Source organism: Planococcus citri, chromosome 1 (assembly GCF_950023065.1).
Source record: "Planococcus citri chromosome 1, ihPlaCitr1.1, whole genome shotgun sequence".
NCBI classification, from domain to species: Eukaryota; Metazoa; Arthropoda; class Insecta; order Hemiptera; family Pseudococcidae; genus Planococcus; species Planococcus citri.
Window position 1 is genome coordinate 64,957,455 of NC_088677.1, and position 18,916 is coordinate 64,976,370.

At 34.5% G+C, this 18,916-nt stretch overlaps 5 protein-coding genes across 11 annotated transcripts; 2 read left to right on the forward strand and 3 right to left on the reverse strand.

Moving 5' to 3' along the window:
• Positions 1 to 101: 101 nt before the first annotated feature.
• Positions 102 to 2,910, reverse strand: LOC135833367 (solute carrier family 35 member E1 homolog). Of its 2 annotated transcripts, XM_065347132.1 has the most exons (7): positions 2,592 to 2,910; positions 2,046 to 2,506; positions 1,899 to 1,969; positions 1,692 to 1,829; positions 1,488 to 1,613; positions 1,159 to 1,401; positions 102 to 820 (listed from the first exon to the last, which is right to left on the reverse strand). In XM_065347132.1, the coding sequence occupies exons 2-7, from the start codon at positions 2,368 to 2,370 to the stop codon at positions 650 to 652; spliced, it is 1,074 nt and encodes a 357-aa protein (XP_065203204.1). In that variant the 5' UTR covers positions 2,371 to 2,506; positions 2,592 to 2,910; the 3' UTR covers positions 102 to 649. The 2 variants fall into 2 exon arrangements, with proteins under 2 accessions (XP_065203204.1, XP_065203203.1); XM_065347131.1 differs by having other exon boundaries at positions 2,046 to 2,910.
• Positions 2,911 to 3,103: 193 nt separating this feature from the next.
• On the forward strand, positions 3,104 to 8,991 carry LOC135833362 (kinesin-like protein KIF20A). Of its 6 annotated transcripts, none has more exons than XM_065347124.1 (18): positions 3,104 to 3,211; positions 3,320 to 3,495; positions 3,569 to 3,657; positions 3,729 to 3,883; positions 3,958 to 4,130; positions 4,211 to 4,451; positions 4,516 to 4,690; positions 4,762 to 4,890; positions 4,965 to 5,254; positions 5,330 to 5,376; positions 5,465 to 5,580; positions 5,684 to 5,915; positions 5,987 to 6,055; positions 6,129 to 6,275; positions 6,344 to 6,419; positions 6,501 to 6,631; positions 6,714 to 6,836; positions 8,000 to 8,991. In XM_065347124.1, the coding sequence occupies exons 2-18, from the start codon at positions 3,385 to 3,387 to the stop codon at positions 8,072 to 8,074; spliced, it is 2,379 nt and encodes a 792-aa protein (XP_065203196.1). In that variant the 5' UTR covers positions 3,104 to 3,211; positions 3,320 to 3,384; the 3' UTR covers positions 8,075 to 8,991. The 6 variants fall into 6 exon arrangements, with proteins under 6 accessions (XP_065203196.1, XP_065203194.1, XP_065203195.1 ...); XM_065347125.1 differs by having other exon boundaries at positions 3,139 to 3,250; XM_065347122.1 differs by having other exon boundaries at positions 3,118 to 3,495.
• muc (dihydrolipoamide S-acetyltransferase muc) lies at positions 8,566 to 11,283 on the reverse strand. The gene is made up of 9 exons (XM_065347130.1): positions 11,000 to 11,283; positions 10,709 to 10,866; positions 10,504 to 10,640; positions 10,182 to 10,442; positions 9,936 to 10,109; positions 9,670 to 9,863; positions 9,439 to 9,601; positions 9,228 to 9,367; positions 8,566 to 9,153 (listed from the first exon to the last, which is right to left on the reverse strand). The coding sequence occupies exons 1-9, from the start codon at positions 11,137 to 11,139 to the stop codon at positions 9,024 to 9,026; spliced, it is 1,497 nt and encodes a 498-aa protein (XP_065203202.1). The 5' UTR covers positions 11,140 to 11,283; the 3' UTR covers positions 8,566 to 9,023.
• Positions 11,284 to 11,861: 578 nt separating this feature from the next.
• Positions 11,862 to 14,340, reverse strand: LOC135833375 (uncharacterized). The gene is made up of 4 exons (XM_065347140.1): positions 13,271 to 14,340; positions 12,829 to 13,158; positions 12,226 to 12,744; positions 11,862 to 12,145 (listed from the first exon to the last, which is right to left on the reverse strand). The coding sequence occupies exons 1-3, from the start codon at positions 13,527 to 13,529 to the stop codon at positions 12,344 to 12,346; spliced, it is 990 nt and encodes a 329-aa protein (XP_065203212.1). The 5' UTR covers positions 13,530 to 14,340; the 3' UTR covers positions 11,862 to 12,145; positions 12,226 to 12,343.
• A 650-nt stretch (positions 14,341 to 14,990) lies between these two features.
• LOC135833374 (uncharacterized) lies at positions 14,991 to 18,259 on the forward strand. Its single transcript, XM_065347139.1, has 2 exons — positions 14,991 to 15,182; positions 15,297 to 18,259. The coding sequence occupies exon 2, from the start codon at positions 15,300 to 15,302 to the stop codon at positions 18,099 to 18,101; it is 2,802 nt and encodes a 933-aa protein (XP_065203211.1). The 5' UTR covers positions 14,991 to 15,182; positions 15,297 to 15,299; the 3' UTR covers positions 18,102 to 18,259.
• Positions 18,260 to 18,916: the final 657 nt, after the last annotated feature.

Sequence of the window (18,916 nt, forward strand, 5' to 3'; positions counted from 1 at the left end):
ATTTAAAAAATGCCAACTCATCAAAAAACACATCGGCTAAACAATAATAAAAATAAAATAGGTTTTACTGGAAAAACAAATTGAGAAACGAAGAAAACGAATACAAACAAGACATTTATTCTCAATTAACATCATGATAACACAGCCATGGTCAAAATTATTATTGCACGAGTTCAACAAGAAGATAATAAGAAAACAATGATCAATGAAATGCAAATCACAGGATTTCCTTATGTAACTACTCTTTTCGTTTCGTTGTATCATATCAATCGTATTGAAAACACAACGAAATTGAGATTGAAATTCATTTAAATTCATTTTCATCATAAAAAAAATCGTATTAGAAAAACTTGATCGCAAAATTTGCCCGCTTACTGTACACATTTATTTGAAATAAAAATTTAACCTAACTTAATCTAAGAGAGTTAATTACTTAAACGCTTCATTTCGTAGAAAATGTTGAAATTTACATGATAGTGATGTTTTATCGCAGGATGACTTTCTCGTAACGTAGGTAGGTACAAAAGTAGGAAAAAAAATGCATCGATATTCTACATATTTACAGCGAGGTACACGAAATGAAATTTGAAAGGAGCTTTTCTATATAGGCGAATGAAAGTACGATTTTAAAAACTAATACAGGCAGTGTTCACACATTATCGGCTCCTTTGCTCAATTTACTGTATCCATTCATCAAATATCCATTATTATGATTCAACTTATGATACTTATAGTCGAACGGTAATTGATCTTCTCTTCTTGATTTAATAAATGGTAACAAGGTCTTTTTACTGTCTGACATGCGCGCGTCGTATTTCGCCTGTAAATCAAACAAATTAATTAATTTCACTGCAATAAATCCTATAAACCAATAATACAGATTACGTCATTATAATCGCAATATATATTTAAGTAAATCCATGGTCATTTACGAGAAACTGATGTTCATTTAAAAAAATAGGAAACTCAAGTAGGCGAATTCGCTCAAGAAGTATTAGTACCTACGTCAAGAGTACTTATCAACGAAACAATTCTTTCTCTACACGGTTCTTATGTCGTTATCAACAAACTCGTGGACGAATTCAGCGATAATAATTTTAAATTCTGTCAGAAAACTAAAAACTAATTGTAAGCTAATGGTACCGAAATTGTATGTACCTTATTATACGCTAAAACTCCAACAACTGCTAACATCATTCCAAACACATTTACTGGGGTAACTGGGTTTCCAAGAATGAATAACGATAAGAAAATAATAAAAACTCGCTTCGTAGCATTAGCTACTGCAAACGTAAGAGAAGTCACCATTGACATGATCGTGAAAGCGAATATATTTTGTAACCAATTTAATAAACCGTCGGCAAATAATAAAGCCATAATGTAATATCGTCGATCTGTCATCTGGAACATTAAAAAAATAATAATTTAGATTTATTTTTCTATTTCTTTTTGTTGTTGAAAATATGAGAAATTTTCAATACACTTACGATAACTGTTTCGGAGAGAATTTTCTGTAAATCGAAGTACAACCAAAATGGGATAAACATAAAGAAGGCTAATCTTCCTAAAATATGAAGAAGTCTCAGGTGGTGAATACCAACATCTTGCAAAACCTGTGGACGATAAATTTCATAGCAACTTAAATAGATAGGAATACATTGTATTTTTACTAATCACTAATCAATAGTTACCTTTTTTGAAAAGATATTTTGCAATGACATTTGTAAAGTGGCAACCAAAGCACTGATTAGACCCATCACATCGAAGGATAATTCAGTCAGCGTGGCAATAAGTACTCCGGTGACAATCGGTAATAATGAAGCGTACACCTGTAATTTTACATTGTTTAAAATAAAATTTGAAAAAATTTCACTTTAATTCAATGTGATCCTACTTACTCTACAAGTTTGCTTCTCTCCTAGAATCACCCTAGACAACACGACAGAAAATAGTGGCATGGTTGCTTTCACTAGACAACAAAAAATAATCAAAATTACAAAACGATACGAAATGTACAATAAAATGACAGATATTAAAACACTCACCAGTATGCGCGTATGAAACAGGTACTTTCCATATGCTAACATGGGTCAACACCGAAACAAAAAATTTTCCTAATGCTAAAGGTACGATTATTTTCATATAATAAGGCCAGCTAATATCGGCGAATTTCCGAACACCCCATACGTTGAAAAATGGTCCAGAATACACAGTTATAGACAGCAATTGAACCATAGTAACCGTCATAGGGAATGGGAATTCATTCAGCAAAAGTTTACCGATTACACTGTTACTGGAGCTGGACGAATACCACAATATGCATAACGTCAATATTGTGATAATCTCTTTTCTGAATTTAGGATCAACCATGGTGACAGAATTGCAACTCGATTATAAGAAATACTTTCAAGGGAACATCCAATATTGGCGAAATTTCGACATCTTCGCTAACACGAACATACTCCGTACACGTCGACATGAAACTTTATGTGAACGGGAAACATCGCTAAAAATTAACGTTGAAATTATAATTCACCGAAGAACTGAAATTCACGATTTACATGTTCGCAAATTCGTAGGTAGAAACTTACAAAGTGTCAAACCGAGATCGCGAAATTTGAATCCAAAATGAATTTATGGGTCACAGACGTATTAACAAAACAAAACACGTTGGAAAACGAGATAACCAGGTGGCTGAAGACGAGAGTTGATAAAACTACAACCTAATTTCGCAACGATTGAGCCTCGGGCATTACTTCATTTCGTTCTTGAATTCGCAAACGTACCGAAAAACTTTCACACTGGAATGATGGTCATAAACTAGGAGTCATGTTGCTTTAAAAAGTTGAACTTGAATTTTTTAATTGACCAAAAACTTTTATCATGGATTTAGAGATTTAGAAAAAAAAAATTTCGAAAAATGATAAAAAATTGATAACCAAGAATCGATAATCGAAATCGAATCAATTTTTCGAAAATTTTACGTAGTTACAAAATTGCTCACTAGGTTCGCAACCTACGAATTGTTTTTTTCAGAAGTTTTCTTTCTATAGAACAAAAATGAGTGTTATGCGCATGCGCAGCGCCTCTTGTAAATATTCAGCAAATTTTTCAAATCAAATCCGTAACGTTTTTTCTTCAATTTTACATTCCATCCATCACAAAAACTTGTATTTATTAAATTATTCCTTCATATTTTTGTTAATTATCCGTGATTATTAAATTTGTTATGTTTTAGTAAATCGTGAAAGTAATTTAAGTGTGTTGTGAATCTAGTGTATCGTCCAATGCTTGTATAAAATCATGTCGTTGATTCCAGAAAACGATCACCCGTCGAGTAATCATATTCATAATTTTAAGTCGTACAATCCGTATCCTAGAGGAATGGCGGCTCGAAAATTATTCTCACAAAGTAACGACGATTGTGACAATGTCTTCGATAAAGATGCTAATTCTTTCCATGTTTACCTCAGAATAAAACCTAATCCAGATTACGTAAGTTTATCTCGTACCTCAGTTATTTTGATATTGACAGTCGGCGAATTAATTAAATTCTTCTCATTTGCAGAGAAATACGATAAAAATTGTCGAAGGATCGAAACTAGTTTGCAAACCTCCTATTACTTCGAAAGTTTACAAAAGCTCCGATAAAGCAGAGTGAGTGACTCGAATTTCATTATTAATCCGGTAAGGTTATGCAAATATCTTATGCTGGTTTTTTCGCGTAGATATACGTTTTCCAAGATATTTGGACCAGAAACTACCCAACAGGATATATTTGAAGAGACTGTTTTACCCTGTGTTAACGATTTGATACGGTCACATAATGGTTTGGTATTTTCATATGGTACTACAAACGCTGGAAAAACATATACTGTTCAAGGTTCGTTATTATCGATGATTTCTTTTTTTTATATGTATAGCAGAATCAGTGAATAATTTTTTCTCCATCAACAGGTGATGTTAGGAATCCAGGTCTTATACCTCGTACTTTACATGCTATTTTTTCGAGAATTACTCCCGACGAAGAAATTAAATTCGCTCCTCATCACGCGACTAGTATACGAAAATTGAATATTAATGAAAGTACCAACGCTATAATTCAGAAAGAAGATATTCTCAGGATGCACGTAAGTTTCACAGGAATACTTACTCGTATTTTGTAGATAATCGAAACTAGCTTTAATCTTGAAATCGTAATTTTATTTAGGCATCATCGAAAAATAAAGGTGGCGTGTATCCTAATGAAATTTGCGACGAGTATAGTAAGTTATCTGAAGGTTTTGAAGACTATTCATACGATCAGGAAACTGTACTACCGACTTGTTCAATATGGGTATCTTTTATCGAAATTTATAACGAGCTCATCTACGATTTACTGGAACCTTGTGGCTCTTCTCGAACACAGTTGAAATTATGCGTCGATGGTCACAAAAATTATTTCGTTAAAGGTATCTGTCGTTTTTATGAATATTTCTTTTACCTTCTTTCTTTAATTAGTTTTTTAATCCAAAGGTTTGAGGCAAATTTGTGTTCAAAATGCTGCCGAAGCGTATTCCATTTATTTGTACGGCAAGAAAAATTTGAGCGTTGCTTGTACCAAGATGAATGAAAATTCTAGTCGTTCGCATTGCATTTTTGTTATTAAATTGTTGAATCAATCCGATCCAGAATTCGTTACAATGTCAAGGTAACTGTCGTTAATTTCCAATACTGATCGTGTTTTTTTTCTTTCAAATTTTTCATAACTTTTTTTTTCAGCTTATCAATTTGCGATTTAGCTGGATCTGAACGACAGACGAAAACTCAGAATACTGGAGTTCGTTTAAAAGAATCGGGAAATATTAATTTGTCGCTATTTACGTTAAATCGATGCCTGAAAACGCTAAGGTTGGTGCACTTATTTTCAAGCAAAGAATGGAGGTTTTTTATTTTCTATAATTGTGTGTTTTTTTATTTCGCAGAGAAAACCAAATGGGTAACCCGATACAAGTTATGCCGTACAGATCGTCGAAATTAACCCAATTGTTGTGTTCAGCTTTACTAGATAGAAATGAAGAAAAAGTTATCATGATAGTGAATATTAATCCGGCGCAGGAATTATACGATGAAACCCAGCAGGTTCTCAAAGTCTGCGCAATCGCTTGTGAAATACGTTGTAAACCTTTGAGTACCAGAAATATCCGACATAAGACCAGATTTTCAGCTTTGGTTTACGAAAATGAAAGCGAGCATGGAACTTATCGACCTTACGGTAATTTTTAAAATTCAATCTTTATTTAATTGTTTGCTTTTCCGATGGTGATTTTAATCGACGGAATTTCCTCAGATTTGGATGGCTCAGATTGTGAAGAAGAACACGATCCGTTAGTTGAAGTAAGATTCGTCTCTTTTCCTAATTTTTCATTCCAATTAAATTATTAATCCGATAGGAAAAAAATAACATTGAAACATCTCGTTTTAGGGATTACAAAATCAAGTTACGAAATTGAACGACGAACTGAAGAAAAAAGTAGACATGATCGAATATTTGCACAAGACTTATAAAGATATGCTCGATGATTCCGCTAAATTCCACGAGTAAGTTCTTACATAGTTAGTTATGGGATAAAATGAGCTTTTGAAAAATATTTCTCAAGTTTGAAATAATTCTCTCCGATTTTTTATTACCTAATTATTGTAGAGACGAAGTTGAACAAATCAGAAAAGAAATGAAAGCAAACAACGAAAGCAGAATTAAATCTATAAAAGATTATTACGAGTGGAAAATCGAAGAATTGAGCAAATCCGACGGTTCCAACGTTGAAAAGTTGAATAACTCCGATCAAATGGAAAGTATGGAATTGAAGAATAAAATATCAGAATTGGAAGCAGCCATGACCTCCTTAAGAGTAGAAAAGGAACAGACCATTAAAGTAAGTCAACTTTCAGTCGACTGAATTCCATTCGAATCGGAATCAATTTTACAATTTTATTGCGTTTACAGGCGAAAGATGTCGAAGCTGAGAACCTCAAGTTGAAACAAGAATTATTAGAATCTAAAGAAAAAATAGCGGTAATTTTGTTTTCATTATTTTTACAATTCAATTTGAACATGGACTGAAATAATCGTGTTTTTTTTCTGTCAGAATTTGGAATCATTGTTATCTGAAGCCAAAGAAGAATATAAAAACTTGGATAAACAATACGAAAACGCAGCTATCAAATGTTCAACGTACCGAGAACAAAATAAAGTCTATCAGTTGAACGTAGACAGTCTAGAACAATCAATCGAGGTGAGCTTTATTCAAACACTTACTTTCAATACGAAGATGGATTTTCTAAAACAAAAATTTCATTTCAGGCCTTGACCCTGGAGCTGGAAAGCAAAGATAAGGAATTAACCGATAAATCCAACCATATTCAGTACTTGGAAAAATGTGAGTTATTGAAACGCATGTTTCGCAACGCTCTCGTACTATTTGAATTTCGTTGTACTAAATAATACGTCTAATTTACAGTAATTGGCGACAAAGAAAACTTGAAATCGAAGAGAAAAACCGACAGAAAGAAGAAATTATATAATCCCGATGACGAAAATATAATCCTAACTCCTGAAGATTTCGGTTCCGATCGCGAAGTTTTCAGAGAAGTGAGTCTATGTTGTTTTTAAATTATTCCAAATGTTCCTGGGAGGTGGTCCCTATCATGGTGGAAATTTTTATCGTTTTTAGAGTTGTGTTAAATTTTCTGCGAGAACTCAAAAAATGGTTTCCACTGCTTTGACCGCTTTTGGTCAAAATTCTTCAAATACGAGTAAAACTCCTCGTTCCAAAACCGATACATGTCCCAAACAAGTAAATTTTTCTCATTTAAATCCCTCGACGATTTTTTTTTTTTTTGAATACCAAAGGCAAAGCATGAGCTTTTGTGGTTAATTAAGTAAAATACGTTTATTAATGATTTTATATACGTTTATAGGGTCGTACTAGAAACGAAGTTGCAACGCCAGCTATGACCGTTCAATCTCATAGGAAAAAAAAACCTTATTAAATCGCGGCATGTTTACGTACTTGAATATTTTTAAATATTTTATTTTTATTTTTTTATTTCATTATTTTCTTTGCTTATGTGATCGTGAAAACTTTGAAACTTAGCTCATTCGTAATATTTTTAACTTGATATATTTTAATTATTGTCTTACGACGTGTTTCTTTTATCCATTTTTTTCCTTTTTTTTACTGTATAAACTATGAAGTAGAGAATATATATTTTTTTAGGTTAACGAATTTCGTTCTAATTTTTATTCTAATTGTTATTAGAAAATGGTGGGAAGGTCGTGAAGCTTGAGACTGAAAAGTCGATTCAATTTGGATTAATTATTGTTCTTCAATAACTCCATAACTAGCGATTTATGGATTCTAAAAACTTGATAAAACGATAGAAAATAATATTTCGGGTAGTGAAGGCAAATGACTGAAATGACATTTTGAATAAATTGAAAAAAGTGACAGACTCGAAGGTTTTGGAGTTTGTTGTGTATAAATTATTAAAAAGCATAATTGCTCAAACACCCCCCCCCCCATCCATCCAGGGCCCAAAAATTGAAAAGTTTGGTTAGAATTAAGATAGAATTTTGCTTCTCAATATTAATAATTATCTCTAATTGAGATTATCTCCCTTTTCTGAAATTTTTTGTGTCAAGAGAACCCCCCCTCCTCTCCCCCCTCATTCCCTCCAAAAAAAAAATCATCAGTTATTCAAAAACTATTTTAAGTTCTGAAATTTGAAAATGTGTCACTGATGAATCAAAACAAACTCGTATTTTGTTGATTAATTGAACACTTGAAGTTTTGAAAGTCATTTTATTCAAAACTTCTCAAAAACATTTTTCATTTTCTTCTGAACTCCTTACTCAGGGAACGCTTTCAATTTCAACATTATTTTTTAATCATAATAATGACAAAACTCTCTTTCAAATTCACATTATTTTGACCAATTGGAATTGATTCTGTTTCAGATTTCCATTACACATAATTCCACCATTTGGTTGGATTTATCAAACGAACCAGAAAAAAATTACTATTTTGATTAATTTCTAATTGTACCTGAGACTTTTGTTATTCCTGCAACAAATAAATTTATTTTTGTTCTTATTTAAGTTAAAATTACTGATGAATTACCAAAAATACAGAAATTTTTAATATTTTTTTCTTTTTACTAAAAATTTGGATGTGTTTTTTATTCCAGTAGGGAGCTAAAAATGATACCGAATACGTAATTTTTAAAAATAAAGAAGCTTGAAAGGTTTCTCACGTAAAATGTAATGATTCATTATTCCTTATTCGATTGTTCGCCCCCTTTCTGCTCGTTGATAAAAATAAACCAAGTTTTATCGTGAAATTAAAAACGAAAGTTTGAATTATGACCTCACAACCTTGACAATTCTTCAATTCAATTCGATAAGACGTTCAGTAAATGACGCTCTTGACCGATTAAACTAGCATTGTTTCACTCGCTACCAAAATTTCGAACGTGAAAATTGCTAATTCGTATTCAACGATACTCAATTATCAAACTAACGCGTGACAACTCATAAAATATATTGTACAAACATAACATAAACATTACTCAGAAGAAATAAAGAATTTCTAAGCTGTTTTTTACAATATTTTTTACACGAGATTTAATTTCTTTTCTTCTTGGTGAAAAAAATCCCTAAAAAGTGGTAACGTCAAACGTATCGTAATTTGTTAAACTACGAGAAATAAATTACTTAGAATATATTTGTTCGTATTAATACTAATCTCAAAGTAACAGGTTTTACTCACGCATCCCTGACTGGTAATTATTTTCACCCTGTTATTAACGTCTGACGTTTTAAAAAATACAAAATCAACAACGATTTACACGCTCACAGAAGGAGAAGGGATCTTAAAGAATATATTCACAGTAGAAGGAATGCTTACTTAGCCAGAGTTTGGTCAATAGACGTTTTAGTATTATGTTAAGCCTGTTTTGAAAAAAATTAAGCTTCGAATATTTTATAACAACATGTTGGTCGGGTCTTCGATGTATTTACGGAAAGCGAGCAGCCATTGGGCACCTACAGCACCATCAACTACACGATGATCGCAACTTAGGGTAAATTGAATAATATCTGATACTTTAGTTCTGTAAAATAAAGCCAGAGGTTATTTATCGAAGAAGCTGAAAACGAGTACCGTGAATTTTTTTTAAAAATTTACCCATCAGCAGAACTGGAATCGGGTACGAGTATTCGTTGAGTAGCTCCAATTCCAAGTATGCAAGCTTGAGGTGGGTTTATTATCGAAGATACGCTTTTGATATTGAACATTCCTAAATTAGAGACGGAAATAGTGCCTCCCTGGAAAAGAAATTAATCCGATAGAATCTTGAAATTGGGTATTTTATTTTCGTAGAGTATGTCGAACTTACTTGGAATTCTTGCGGTTGAAGTGAGCCCTCGCGAGCCTTAGCTGCTAATCTTTTAACATCTGAGCTGATTTCAATCAATCCTTTTTTCTCAGCGTCGAAGACTATCGGCGTAATTAAACCTTTATCCGTGCTTACTGCTACGCTTACGTCGACTGCGTTATACCTGAAGAAGTATCCAACGTAGTAAAATGATTGGAAATATGATCCAATATGCATGTACCGGTGACTTACTGTCTAATGAAGGTATCCATCCAAGCGGAATTAGCTTCTGGTACTTTTCTAGAAGCCAATGCTGTAGCTTTGATGATGAAATCATTTACAGTCAATTTAACCTGTTCTTTTTCTAATTCAGCATTCAGTTTCTTTCTAAGAGCTAATATTTTATCCAGATTTAAATCAACGGTGAGATAATAATGTGGAATCGTCTGCGAAACAATTATACTTTCGATTAATTATCGTTTACGAGATTTTTCTATTTTAGAATACCAACAACGTACTTGTTTAGATTGAAGTAATCGTTTAGCAATGACATTTCTGACACTGGAAATTGGTCTATCTTCGTAACCATCTCCTGGTATAGATTGAGAAACACTTACAGGTTGTGCAGCTCTCGCTTTACTCAAATCTTTAGCAACGATCGAACCAAATATACCGGATCCTTGGCCAACGGTCTACAAACGAGTAGGTAAAATATTACTAACAGCCCAATTGGTATTTTACAACGGTCAATATCGTATACTAACACTTAAATCGACTCCTTTCTCGGCAGCCAATCGTTTAGCGAAAGGACTGGCAAATATTCGATCCGAAGATTTGGTAAACGAAGGTTGAGGAGTCGGAGCCGAAGGAGCAGCTACTTTAGGTTGAGGAGCAGCCGGAGCTGGCTTCGGAGGCGGTGGTGGAGCAGCTGCGGCTGGTTTAGCAGCAGCTCCTGCGGGTGTATCGTCGACGTAATCTTTGAAAGCAGCTACGTCTTCTTCGTTTTCAACGATGATACAAACTAACTGCAAGGATTATTGGATGAGTATTTTTACTAGGTGATTGAAGGAGAAGAAAGATACTGACTTTTCCTATTGGTACGTCTCTGGTTCCTGCTGCGATCAAAATCTTAGCTAAGTAACCTTCTTCGGGTGTTTCGAAGCCCATCGTAGCTTTATCCGTTTCTATCTCAGCGAGTAGATCTCCCTCGTTGAGTTTATCACCTAAAAAAAATGATCGGGTAAGTGGTCTGATGCAATATTATTCGCTCGTTGGAATTGTTAAACGGTACCTTCTTTTTTGGCCCAGCTGACAATTGTACCCATGTCCATGGTAGGTGAAAGTGCTGGCAGTAGAACTTTATTGTGACTAGGTAGATTATCAGATGAATAAAATCGTTTACTATAAGCTGGTAATACGTACTGCCTACTCGAAAGGGCATTGTAGAAGCTGTAAAACACATAAGAAGTGTTTATTGTATAAATACAAATGTAAAATATGTAGAATTTAGAAGCGGTTTATTACGAAGATATAGCATTTGTACGAAAGTGAAGGTGCTTTAGATGTCACCTATGATACTTACTGTTTGTATTTATTAATCTGTTTAACATTTCTGCACTGGATGAAGCTGATACATCGAACTGTATTGTTGGTGATTTTAGCCGGAGCTTTGGTTTTCAGGCTGATGTTTCTCAATACTTTAGACATGTTTAATATTACCATCGAATAATTTAGATTAATAATTTAAAAAAGGGAGACTAGGATTACGAACAACACCAACGGACAACGGATAACCCGTACCAAAATATCGAAACACGCTTGCTCAGAAGGACGTGAAGGTTAAAATCACGAGTTTCTTATCATTGCGGGTTTACACGTTATCAGTCGCCCGAATGGCTGAATGTGAAATTTTTTTTGGAAGGAGGGAAAATGAACGAGAATGCTCGTTCACTTCTAAAATGTAAAAAATTTCGAAAAAATTTTTCGATGAAAATGAAAAGAAGAAATCAATGATGTCAGATGTGATGATTGATGAATTTGAAAATTGATTTTTTTTTCATTTCATTCATTTGAAATTCAAAAGAGTTAACTTTTGGCAATTATTAGCATCGTATCAAAGTAGGCTAGGTTTGAAACTGTAAAGACGTGTTTCAATCTGTGTTAACTTTTGAAAAATCACTCTTACATCGTGTTTCAATCTGTGTTAACTTTTGAAAAATCACTCTTACATCGTGTTTCAATCTGTGTTAACTTTTGAAAAATCACTTTTACATCCTAAAGTGACAGTTCAATTCAATTTACAAATTCATCGTACTTATTCGTAGGAAAATGAAATTGAAATCTTGAACGACAGTGATCCTATTTTTAAAAAATCTGAACCCTACGAGAAATTAAAATTGAAATTATACCCAACTCGATGTCGATGTGTTTCTAATAAAGCAAAATCAAGCTCTGAAAAATGTATTCTAAAATGTTGATCATTTTATAACAACACTTTTTCAAAAGCGATGAAAAAATAATAAAATTAGTACATTAGAACATACAAAATGACTTGGAAATAATCAGATAATACATTATTATCCTCTATTAAAAACAGGTACAAATTTCATTTATCAACAATAATAATTTAAAGATGGAATTTTGGCAGGAATCATCATCCAAAAAAATATTCCATGGGTTTTAATACAACTCTTGAGCTTTTGGCAGGAACATTGGGTAAAGATACATCCTGCGATATAAAAACGTATCACATTATTCATGTTCATTATAATTATTTTTACAATGTAACTTACGAAAATTTTTAGTTACCTCACTTTGACCCTGCATAATAATTACTGAATTCTGAGAGGAAGGTGGGATGAAAACTTGTTTCTCCTTACGCTTTTTAGCGTTAAAAAAAGTCTGATCGTCGATTTTATTCGTATGACTAAATGGGTGGCTGATTTGATTCCTTCGATACTGATGAAATTATATCACTGATACGATCAAGATGCATGGACATCTCGGATAGTTGTTCACTGTTCCAAGTTCCGGCTTCAAGATCACTTAAAATAGCCGAACATTTTGCCAGCACTCTACTTTTCTCAATTTCTACTTGTTCAGGTTGTACCAGGTCATATTCTGGCAAGATATACTCTTCTACTACGCACGATTCAACGCTTATGCAATCATTTTGGTCTTGGATGAGAGAAGAATCGATTCCGAAGGATTTTTTTATGTTGTATAAATCATTCATATTGGCATAAATAATTCGATCGTTCGGTGATTTAGCATTCTGTCTAATATCAGCCAAAATACGCTGAGGTGGTATACCAGCGATCAATTTTTCTGATAACAGAATTCATAATTCATGTTAGATGATGGAATAAAATGACAAAACATACATGATATGTCATTTGGTTAAAAAATTACCTGCTAATAAAGTTCTGTCTTTAGTACTAAGTCGTAATCGTTCTACTGACGTTTCATGTCCTAAGTGAGTGGAACAAAATTCTACTTTTACAGCTCCATCGCCACTCGTTGAAGCTTTGATCATTGCAGGGCAAGATTTTGATACCTTGTTACTACCAATACCTTTCTTTTTATTAGCAGTTTTTCTTATATATTGTGTTTTCCCCAAAAAGGAACGGTGACAGTAGAAGTAATAATATGTAACACAATTCTTTCTTTTTTTAGCAGAACTGGTTTGAACAAACATCGACGTCGTTTCTTTTTCGAAATTCTGTTTCCAATTCTGGAATTCTAGAACAAAAGTAAAAAAGCAATGTTTCAAAATTTACAGTCAATGAATGGAAGCAGAATTCAGGTTGTGTTCGTCATCACCAGAGTTATCAGTTATCACAGTGTAATTTACCTTGCATACTAGAGAATTCCAATGTTTCTTTGGTCAAGGAAACGTTATGTACTTTTTCGAGATGATGGTGATAATTGGAAATTGTATTGAAATTCGAATCACACGATTCGAATGAACACAAAATTCGACTGGCTCTATTCGTAACACCAACATTATTTTCCTTTTCTAGCACCAACACATGTTGTTTTTTCAGTATGTGTTTTTTGAGGCTTTGTTTGAATTTGTAAACTTTCTCACAATGAGCACATGTAAAACTCATTCTTAGGAAAGAAAAGAATAATAACCGCACGTACTAAAGTTCATTAAGCTTCCTTTATAGTGGCGGTAAGCTGGCAATAGAAAATTTCTACAGAAAATCGTGGAATTTTTTCAAACTCAATTTTAAGCACTTTTGAACCTCTAAACTTGTAAAATAATAACATTTCTTATAAATTCTGATGATTATTCACTTTAATAAAAAGTTTTCAATCTTCATCTCATTCATCACTTTTCTATGGAAAAGTTAAAAAATTTTGACTTTTCCATAGAAAATTGATAAAATTCCACAGCCAGTATAAATGCTTCCATTTGAATGTACACATTTGACTTTTCTGTAGAAAAATTCCACGGCCACTATAAAGGAAGCTTTAAGGCTATTCTCTACCCCAGTGAAAACGTTCGAAATATGAAGCCGATTTGTTCGTTATTTTCATCGTTCGTTCATAAGATTGCATGTAATCGAGTGAACGAATTTAGTCGTACTTATGTTCCGCGACCCGCTCCCATCTAAACTTCAGACGGGGATTTCTCCGTGAATTTTCAAAATTCTTTCAATTTTTTTTCACCAATGCTAATAATTTATCATTAAAAGCGAGGGTATGTAGCCATATTTTCCAATTTAGCTTTTCCAACGGAGATCTGAGCATCAATAATACCTCCATTCAATTCCCAATGACGGCCACAAAATGACATAAATCAAAAATATCTCGACATACCCTCGCTTTTGAATGTTTTCTGAGTAAAATAAACCAAACCCCACGAAAATCCGTCCAGTAGTTTTCGCACAATCCCCGGCCAAAGTTCCAGGGATCGCGGAGGGGGGGGTCTAGTGCCTCAACCTCCAGCTCCGGCTCCCAAAATTTTTAAAAAAATACCTCCGGCTCCAGCTCCAGCTCCGGAGATTTTTCATGAGTACCTCCACCTCCACCTCCGGCTCCACTTGATAAATTTCAAGTACCTCTTGCTCCGGCTCCGGCTCCCGGAGCAAGGCCCAAAAAAGGGTATCCTCCGGGGGCTCCTGCCCTCCAGCTCCGCCTCCGGAGGTCAAGGAGGGGGGGGGGGGTTTGAGCCTTCCCCTCCGGCTATTTGAAAAAAAATACCTCCGGCTCCAGCTCCGGCTCCGGTTTTTTTTTGTAAGTGCCTCCGCCTCCACCTCCAGCTCCAGTAAAAAATTTCAAGTACCTCTTGCTCCGGCTCCTGCTCCCGGAGCAAGGCAAAAAAAGGGTACCCTCCGGGGGCCTCCGGGCCTCCACCTCCGCTCCGCTCCGCGATCCCTGCAAAGTTCGTAGTTTTCATCAAAAATCGCTACTGATAACAGGGGTAGAGAATAGCCTTAAGTTTTTTGTAATTCAAATAATTCAAACTTCAAAACTTGAAATTTCCGATTTCGAATTCGAGTTATCACCAAAAAAAAAACAATCATAATTCATAACATTGAAAAAAAATAGAAGTTCAACGAAGTGGTTCCGAAGGAATCCGAAATTAGCCGAAAGACTTCTAACCTTATCACTACAGTTTTTTTATCAAAATTAAAATTTTTTCTCAAAAATATCACAATTTGAGGCGAATAAATAATTATTTTAAATCGCACCGAGTTCGCTCGTATCTTCTTACAGGAAGCTGTATCTGAGAATGTGAAAAATCAAATTTTCAGGTAAATACTTCTGAATCTCGAACATACTTGATACGATTCCCTTTTCTCATACAGCTCATTACAACCACCACGATATCATTGTTTCATCTATTAATTCCACTTTCTTTGCTCCAGATAATGAGTTCAGATTGGCAAAAGGAGGCTAAACGCTGTCAGAGCGAATGGGCCAAGATTCTCCACTCTTGGAAATATTTCGAAAACGAAGACGATCTCGTTAAAACATACCTTGGAATTTGCCTATTCGGGTTCGTGGAAAGCGAAGAAATCGAAAATTCATCGCTTCGCAAGTATCATCTCAATTACAAAGAATCTCAACGTACCCATATCGATAAAATCTTCGCTCATTTGGTCTCATTGAGCGGCCATCAAATAGAACTCGGACACACTTTCTTATACCTGAACGAGAACTGCATCGTATACTGCGTATTCCGGTTCAGAATAAAGAACAAAATCTTCTTCATCGAACCCAACGGCCGCTTTTACAACTCGTGGGTCCATTTCCTCGATACAAACGAACTCCCAGCTTGTCAGTTTCTAGCTCCTAAGAACGGAGTTTATGGAAAACCCGGCGAACTGAATGAAATAGTCTGCTATCAAACTTCCGGATCGAAAAAGTGGTTCAGTAAGAGCCTATCAATTATGGACTGGGTTTGCGCAGTAGCTGGAATCGGTTGCACGTTACTAGGAGTATTTTCACTCGCTCCAGGTGTCGCAGCAAGTGCAGCTATCACAGTCGGTGCGAAAAACATGCACAAAGCTGTGTCTAATTTCTTAGATCAGGAAGAACATCGGCAACTGAACGCATTAGGATCTGTGAATGGTGCCATTTCATTGGCTACCGTTACCATGTCAGCTTTATCCGGAGCTTCGAAAACGTACGAGATGATTTCACTGGCTGGTGAACATGGTATCCTGTCATTGAAAATTTTACAGTCGTTGAATTTCACTAATCGTCTTATCGACGCCGGATATTTCGGTACTTATTTATTGCATCTATCGTGTATTGCTCGAAAAGGACGTGTATCGGATGTCGATGCTTTAGAACTAGCAGCTCAAATATTCATTTTACACGGAGCTGTAGTCGACGTAAAGCATCTTCACGGTATCATCAATTGCGAGAAAAAAATTGCCAGGAACGATTTAGCTTGTGGATTCAACGAATGGAAATATAAACTAAATAAAAGCGGCGTTCACGTTAAAGATTGCCATCCTCTCGTTGGATTAAAATTATTAGCGAACAGATGCAAAAATCCATTGCAGATTTTATCAAAGTTTTACTCCCGAGAAGAGCTTATTTTAAATACGTGTTTCGATTTGGAACACTTTACTCTCGATTACTTATGCGATAAAATTTCCATTAATCAGTTTTGTTCGGAAATACGACCGTTATTCGTGAATTTTTCGTATTTTCACAACAATTATTACGAAGAGCTTACGAATTTGGTGCGTTATTTTGTCGGCCCCCTTGTAAACGAAGAAATTCCAGAAAACGATTACAAAGATATCTGTAAATTACTCGTTTACGCTACATCGGTGATTAAAAAAATTGAACCAGAGAGTGATCCGATTCCGGTGGAAAAAATCGTAGAAAAAAGTGCCATCGATGTATCAGAATCCGACTCGGAGACGACCGAAAATTACAAAATATTAATAGACGCCGCTAAATCTCTCGTCGTAAAGAAAAATATCTACGTGAGCATTGATCAAGTAATAAAATCCTGCCACGATTCCATTCTATTCACTACCACCAAGTTGAGTGAAATTATTACCGAAGCTTATAATTCCATGGTTGATTTTAATCGCGGAGTCGTCGGCGAAGATAGACTGCAGATTATACTCGAACGTGTCCACGCCTCAACAGTGGATGAATATTTCCATCACGATGAAGCTTTTAAAAACTTCGTGAAAAAATTCAAAACTGAAACCGAGTCTCTACCCGGGCACGAATTTGTCCCCGTGAATCCATCTAAACTGCCCGACTACGAAGTCGAAGAAATCAGCGATAAAGTAATGAACCTTTACGAATCGGCTTATTCGTTGCAAACACGATCTAAAAAGCTTAGTTTACAAGACACGATGAACACGTTACAGAAAATATCTGCCAACTGGAATGAAAAATTGGATACGAAAATGAACACCCCTTGCCTCGTTCCTGCTGCGAATGCAACTTTATATTCTCAACTGAATGCTAGACTTGCAGAAATGAGCGTAGACGAATCTATCGATATAGCAACATTTCGTCGAAGTTTGAAAGATCTGGAATCTGATCTGAACACTGTTTCGGAATTTCAATCGTTCGGAGATTATATTTTGATCCGGAATCACGTTAAATTAGAACGAAGCGACTCTCAGTTATGCGAAGCTTTGGTCATCATTTGTAGTAATTTTTATTACAAAATTGCCAGTGCTTTGAACGATGAACAAACGAGCAAAGTTTTATTGCTTAGAAAAGTTTTTCATTTTGTTATAAGTAAATTTCTAACAATAATGGATACGGAAGTGAAGGTTTTAGAGAACCAAGATGATAGCAGATCTATTTTTTCTCTCTATCCTAAATCTCGATTTTATTCAACGATTCTGCGTTTCGACGATATTGAATATCTCGACAAACTGAAACCAGAGTTTGAAAATTGGCCTTTCGACAATGTTTGGTCGTACGATAAAATTGATATCTGGAAAGGTATCATCGATTCAGATTTATTTCATCTTCGAGTCATTCGTTGTACGAAACAAGATTGCAAAGAATTTTATAAATCAATTTCATCGGAATTGTTCGATATCACCGTTGATCACGAATACGATGTTTTAATAAATGTTAGTTCTGTGTTTTTAAAATCTTTGAGAAAGTTTATAATATTTAATTACGTTAACGATTGTGATGTTATTGTTACTTCGCTTAATTTAAAACTGAATATTTGAAATTTCGACTTGAAGCATCTTTACCATACCTATCTACTCGTTATTCGATTTGAAATCGAGTTTTATTGTTTTATGTATTTTTTATACTGTAGTTTTTTTGTATATTGGTGAGTTTTGTGGTGTACCTATTTTGTATCTATTACATTTCTACGTTTTCATCTTTTTGTTTTCAATTACGTAAAAAGAGAACCTTTACAACTCGTCAACTATGATCAAGCTGAAATTTTGCTCACTGAAAGAGCATGTCACCTAGACCTCTCAGAACCAAAATTTCAGCTGCCAAAATTGATTTTTCGATTTTTGGCGAATTTTTGAAAATAATGGATGTTGCATATTGGTATATGAATTTTCCATAAAAACAGCAAACATGAAAAAAAAAATCTGAAACTCGGTTTATAAACTTGAGTCGACGTTCTGAATCGATTACCACCATTTTCCAGCATAACTGCAGCCTCCAGCAGAAGTTGGCTTTTCTCCAGCAATTTAAAATTGCTCCAGAAAGCGTTGTATCTTAAATTTTAAACAAATTCTAGAAGTCCTGATTTTTAAAACAAAAAAACAATTTACTTAAAACTTAGTCTACCTTCTAATGTCGACTCTCCGAATCGATTGCTAGGCTACCATTTTCCAGTCGATCCGAATCCTCCGGTAAAATTTATCTTTATTTCAGGAATTTCAAATCGCTTCAGAAGGCGTTGCAATTAACTTCGAACAGCAAAAAATTCAATCCTACCTATCATAAGTTCGATATTCTCTAACAAATTGATGCCGGTGAATCGGAAATCCAGCTCGGTTACTTTGCATTAAAAAAATGT

Coding starts and splice junctions, on each gene's coding strand:
- LOC135833367 (XM_065347132.1), bottom strand. CDS start 2,370: ATGGTTGATCCTAAATTCAGAAAAGAGATTATCACAATATTGACGTTA. Junction 1,970..2,045: donor TGTTTCATACGCGCATACTG/GTGAGTGTTTTA, acceptor TTTGTTGTCTAG/TGAAAGCAACCATGCCACTA. Junction 1,614..1,691: donor AAAATATCTTTTCAAAAAAG/GTAACTATTGAT, acceptor TATCGTCCACAG/GTTTTGCAAGATGTTGGTAT.
- LOC135833362 (XM_065347122.1), top strand. CDS start 3,304: ATGTCGTTGATTCCAGAAAACGATCACCCGTCGAGTAATCATATTCAT. Junction 4,131..4,210: donor AAGATATTCTCAGGATGCAC/GTAAGTTTCACA, acceptor AATTTTATTTAG/GCATCATCGAAAAATAAAGG. Junction 4,691..4,761: donor GAATTCGTTACAATGTCAAG/GTAACTGTCGTT, acceptor TTTTTTTTTCAG/CTTATCAATTTGCGATTTAG.
- muc (XM_065347130.1), bottom strand. CDS start 11,139: ATGGTAATATTAAACATGTCTAAAGTATTGAGAAACATCAGCCTGAAA. Junction 10,641..10,708: donor CAGCTGGGCCAAAAAAGAAG/GTACCGTTTAAC, acceptor CATTTTTTTTAG/GTGATAAACTCAACGAGGGA. Junction 9,154..9,227: donor GATTCCAGTTCTGCTGATGG/GTAAATTTTTAA, acceptor TTTATTTTACAG/AACTAAAGTATCAGATATTA.
- LOC135833375 (XM_065347140.1), bottom strand. CDS start 13,529: ATGAGTTTTACATGTGCTCATTGTGAGAAAGTTTACAAATTCAAACAA. Junction 13,159..13,270: donor GGAATTCTCTAGTATGCAAG/GTAAATTACACT, acceptor CTTTTGTTCTAG/AATTCCAGAATTGGAAACAG. Junction 12,745..12,828: donor AGACAGAACTTTATTAGCAG/GTAATTTTTTAA, acceptor TTCTGTTATCAG/AAAAATTGATCGCTGGTATA.
- LOC135833374 (XM_065347139.1), top strand. CDS start 15,300: ATGAGTTCAGATTGGCAAAAGGAGGCTAAACGCTGTCAGAGCGAATGG.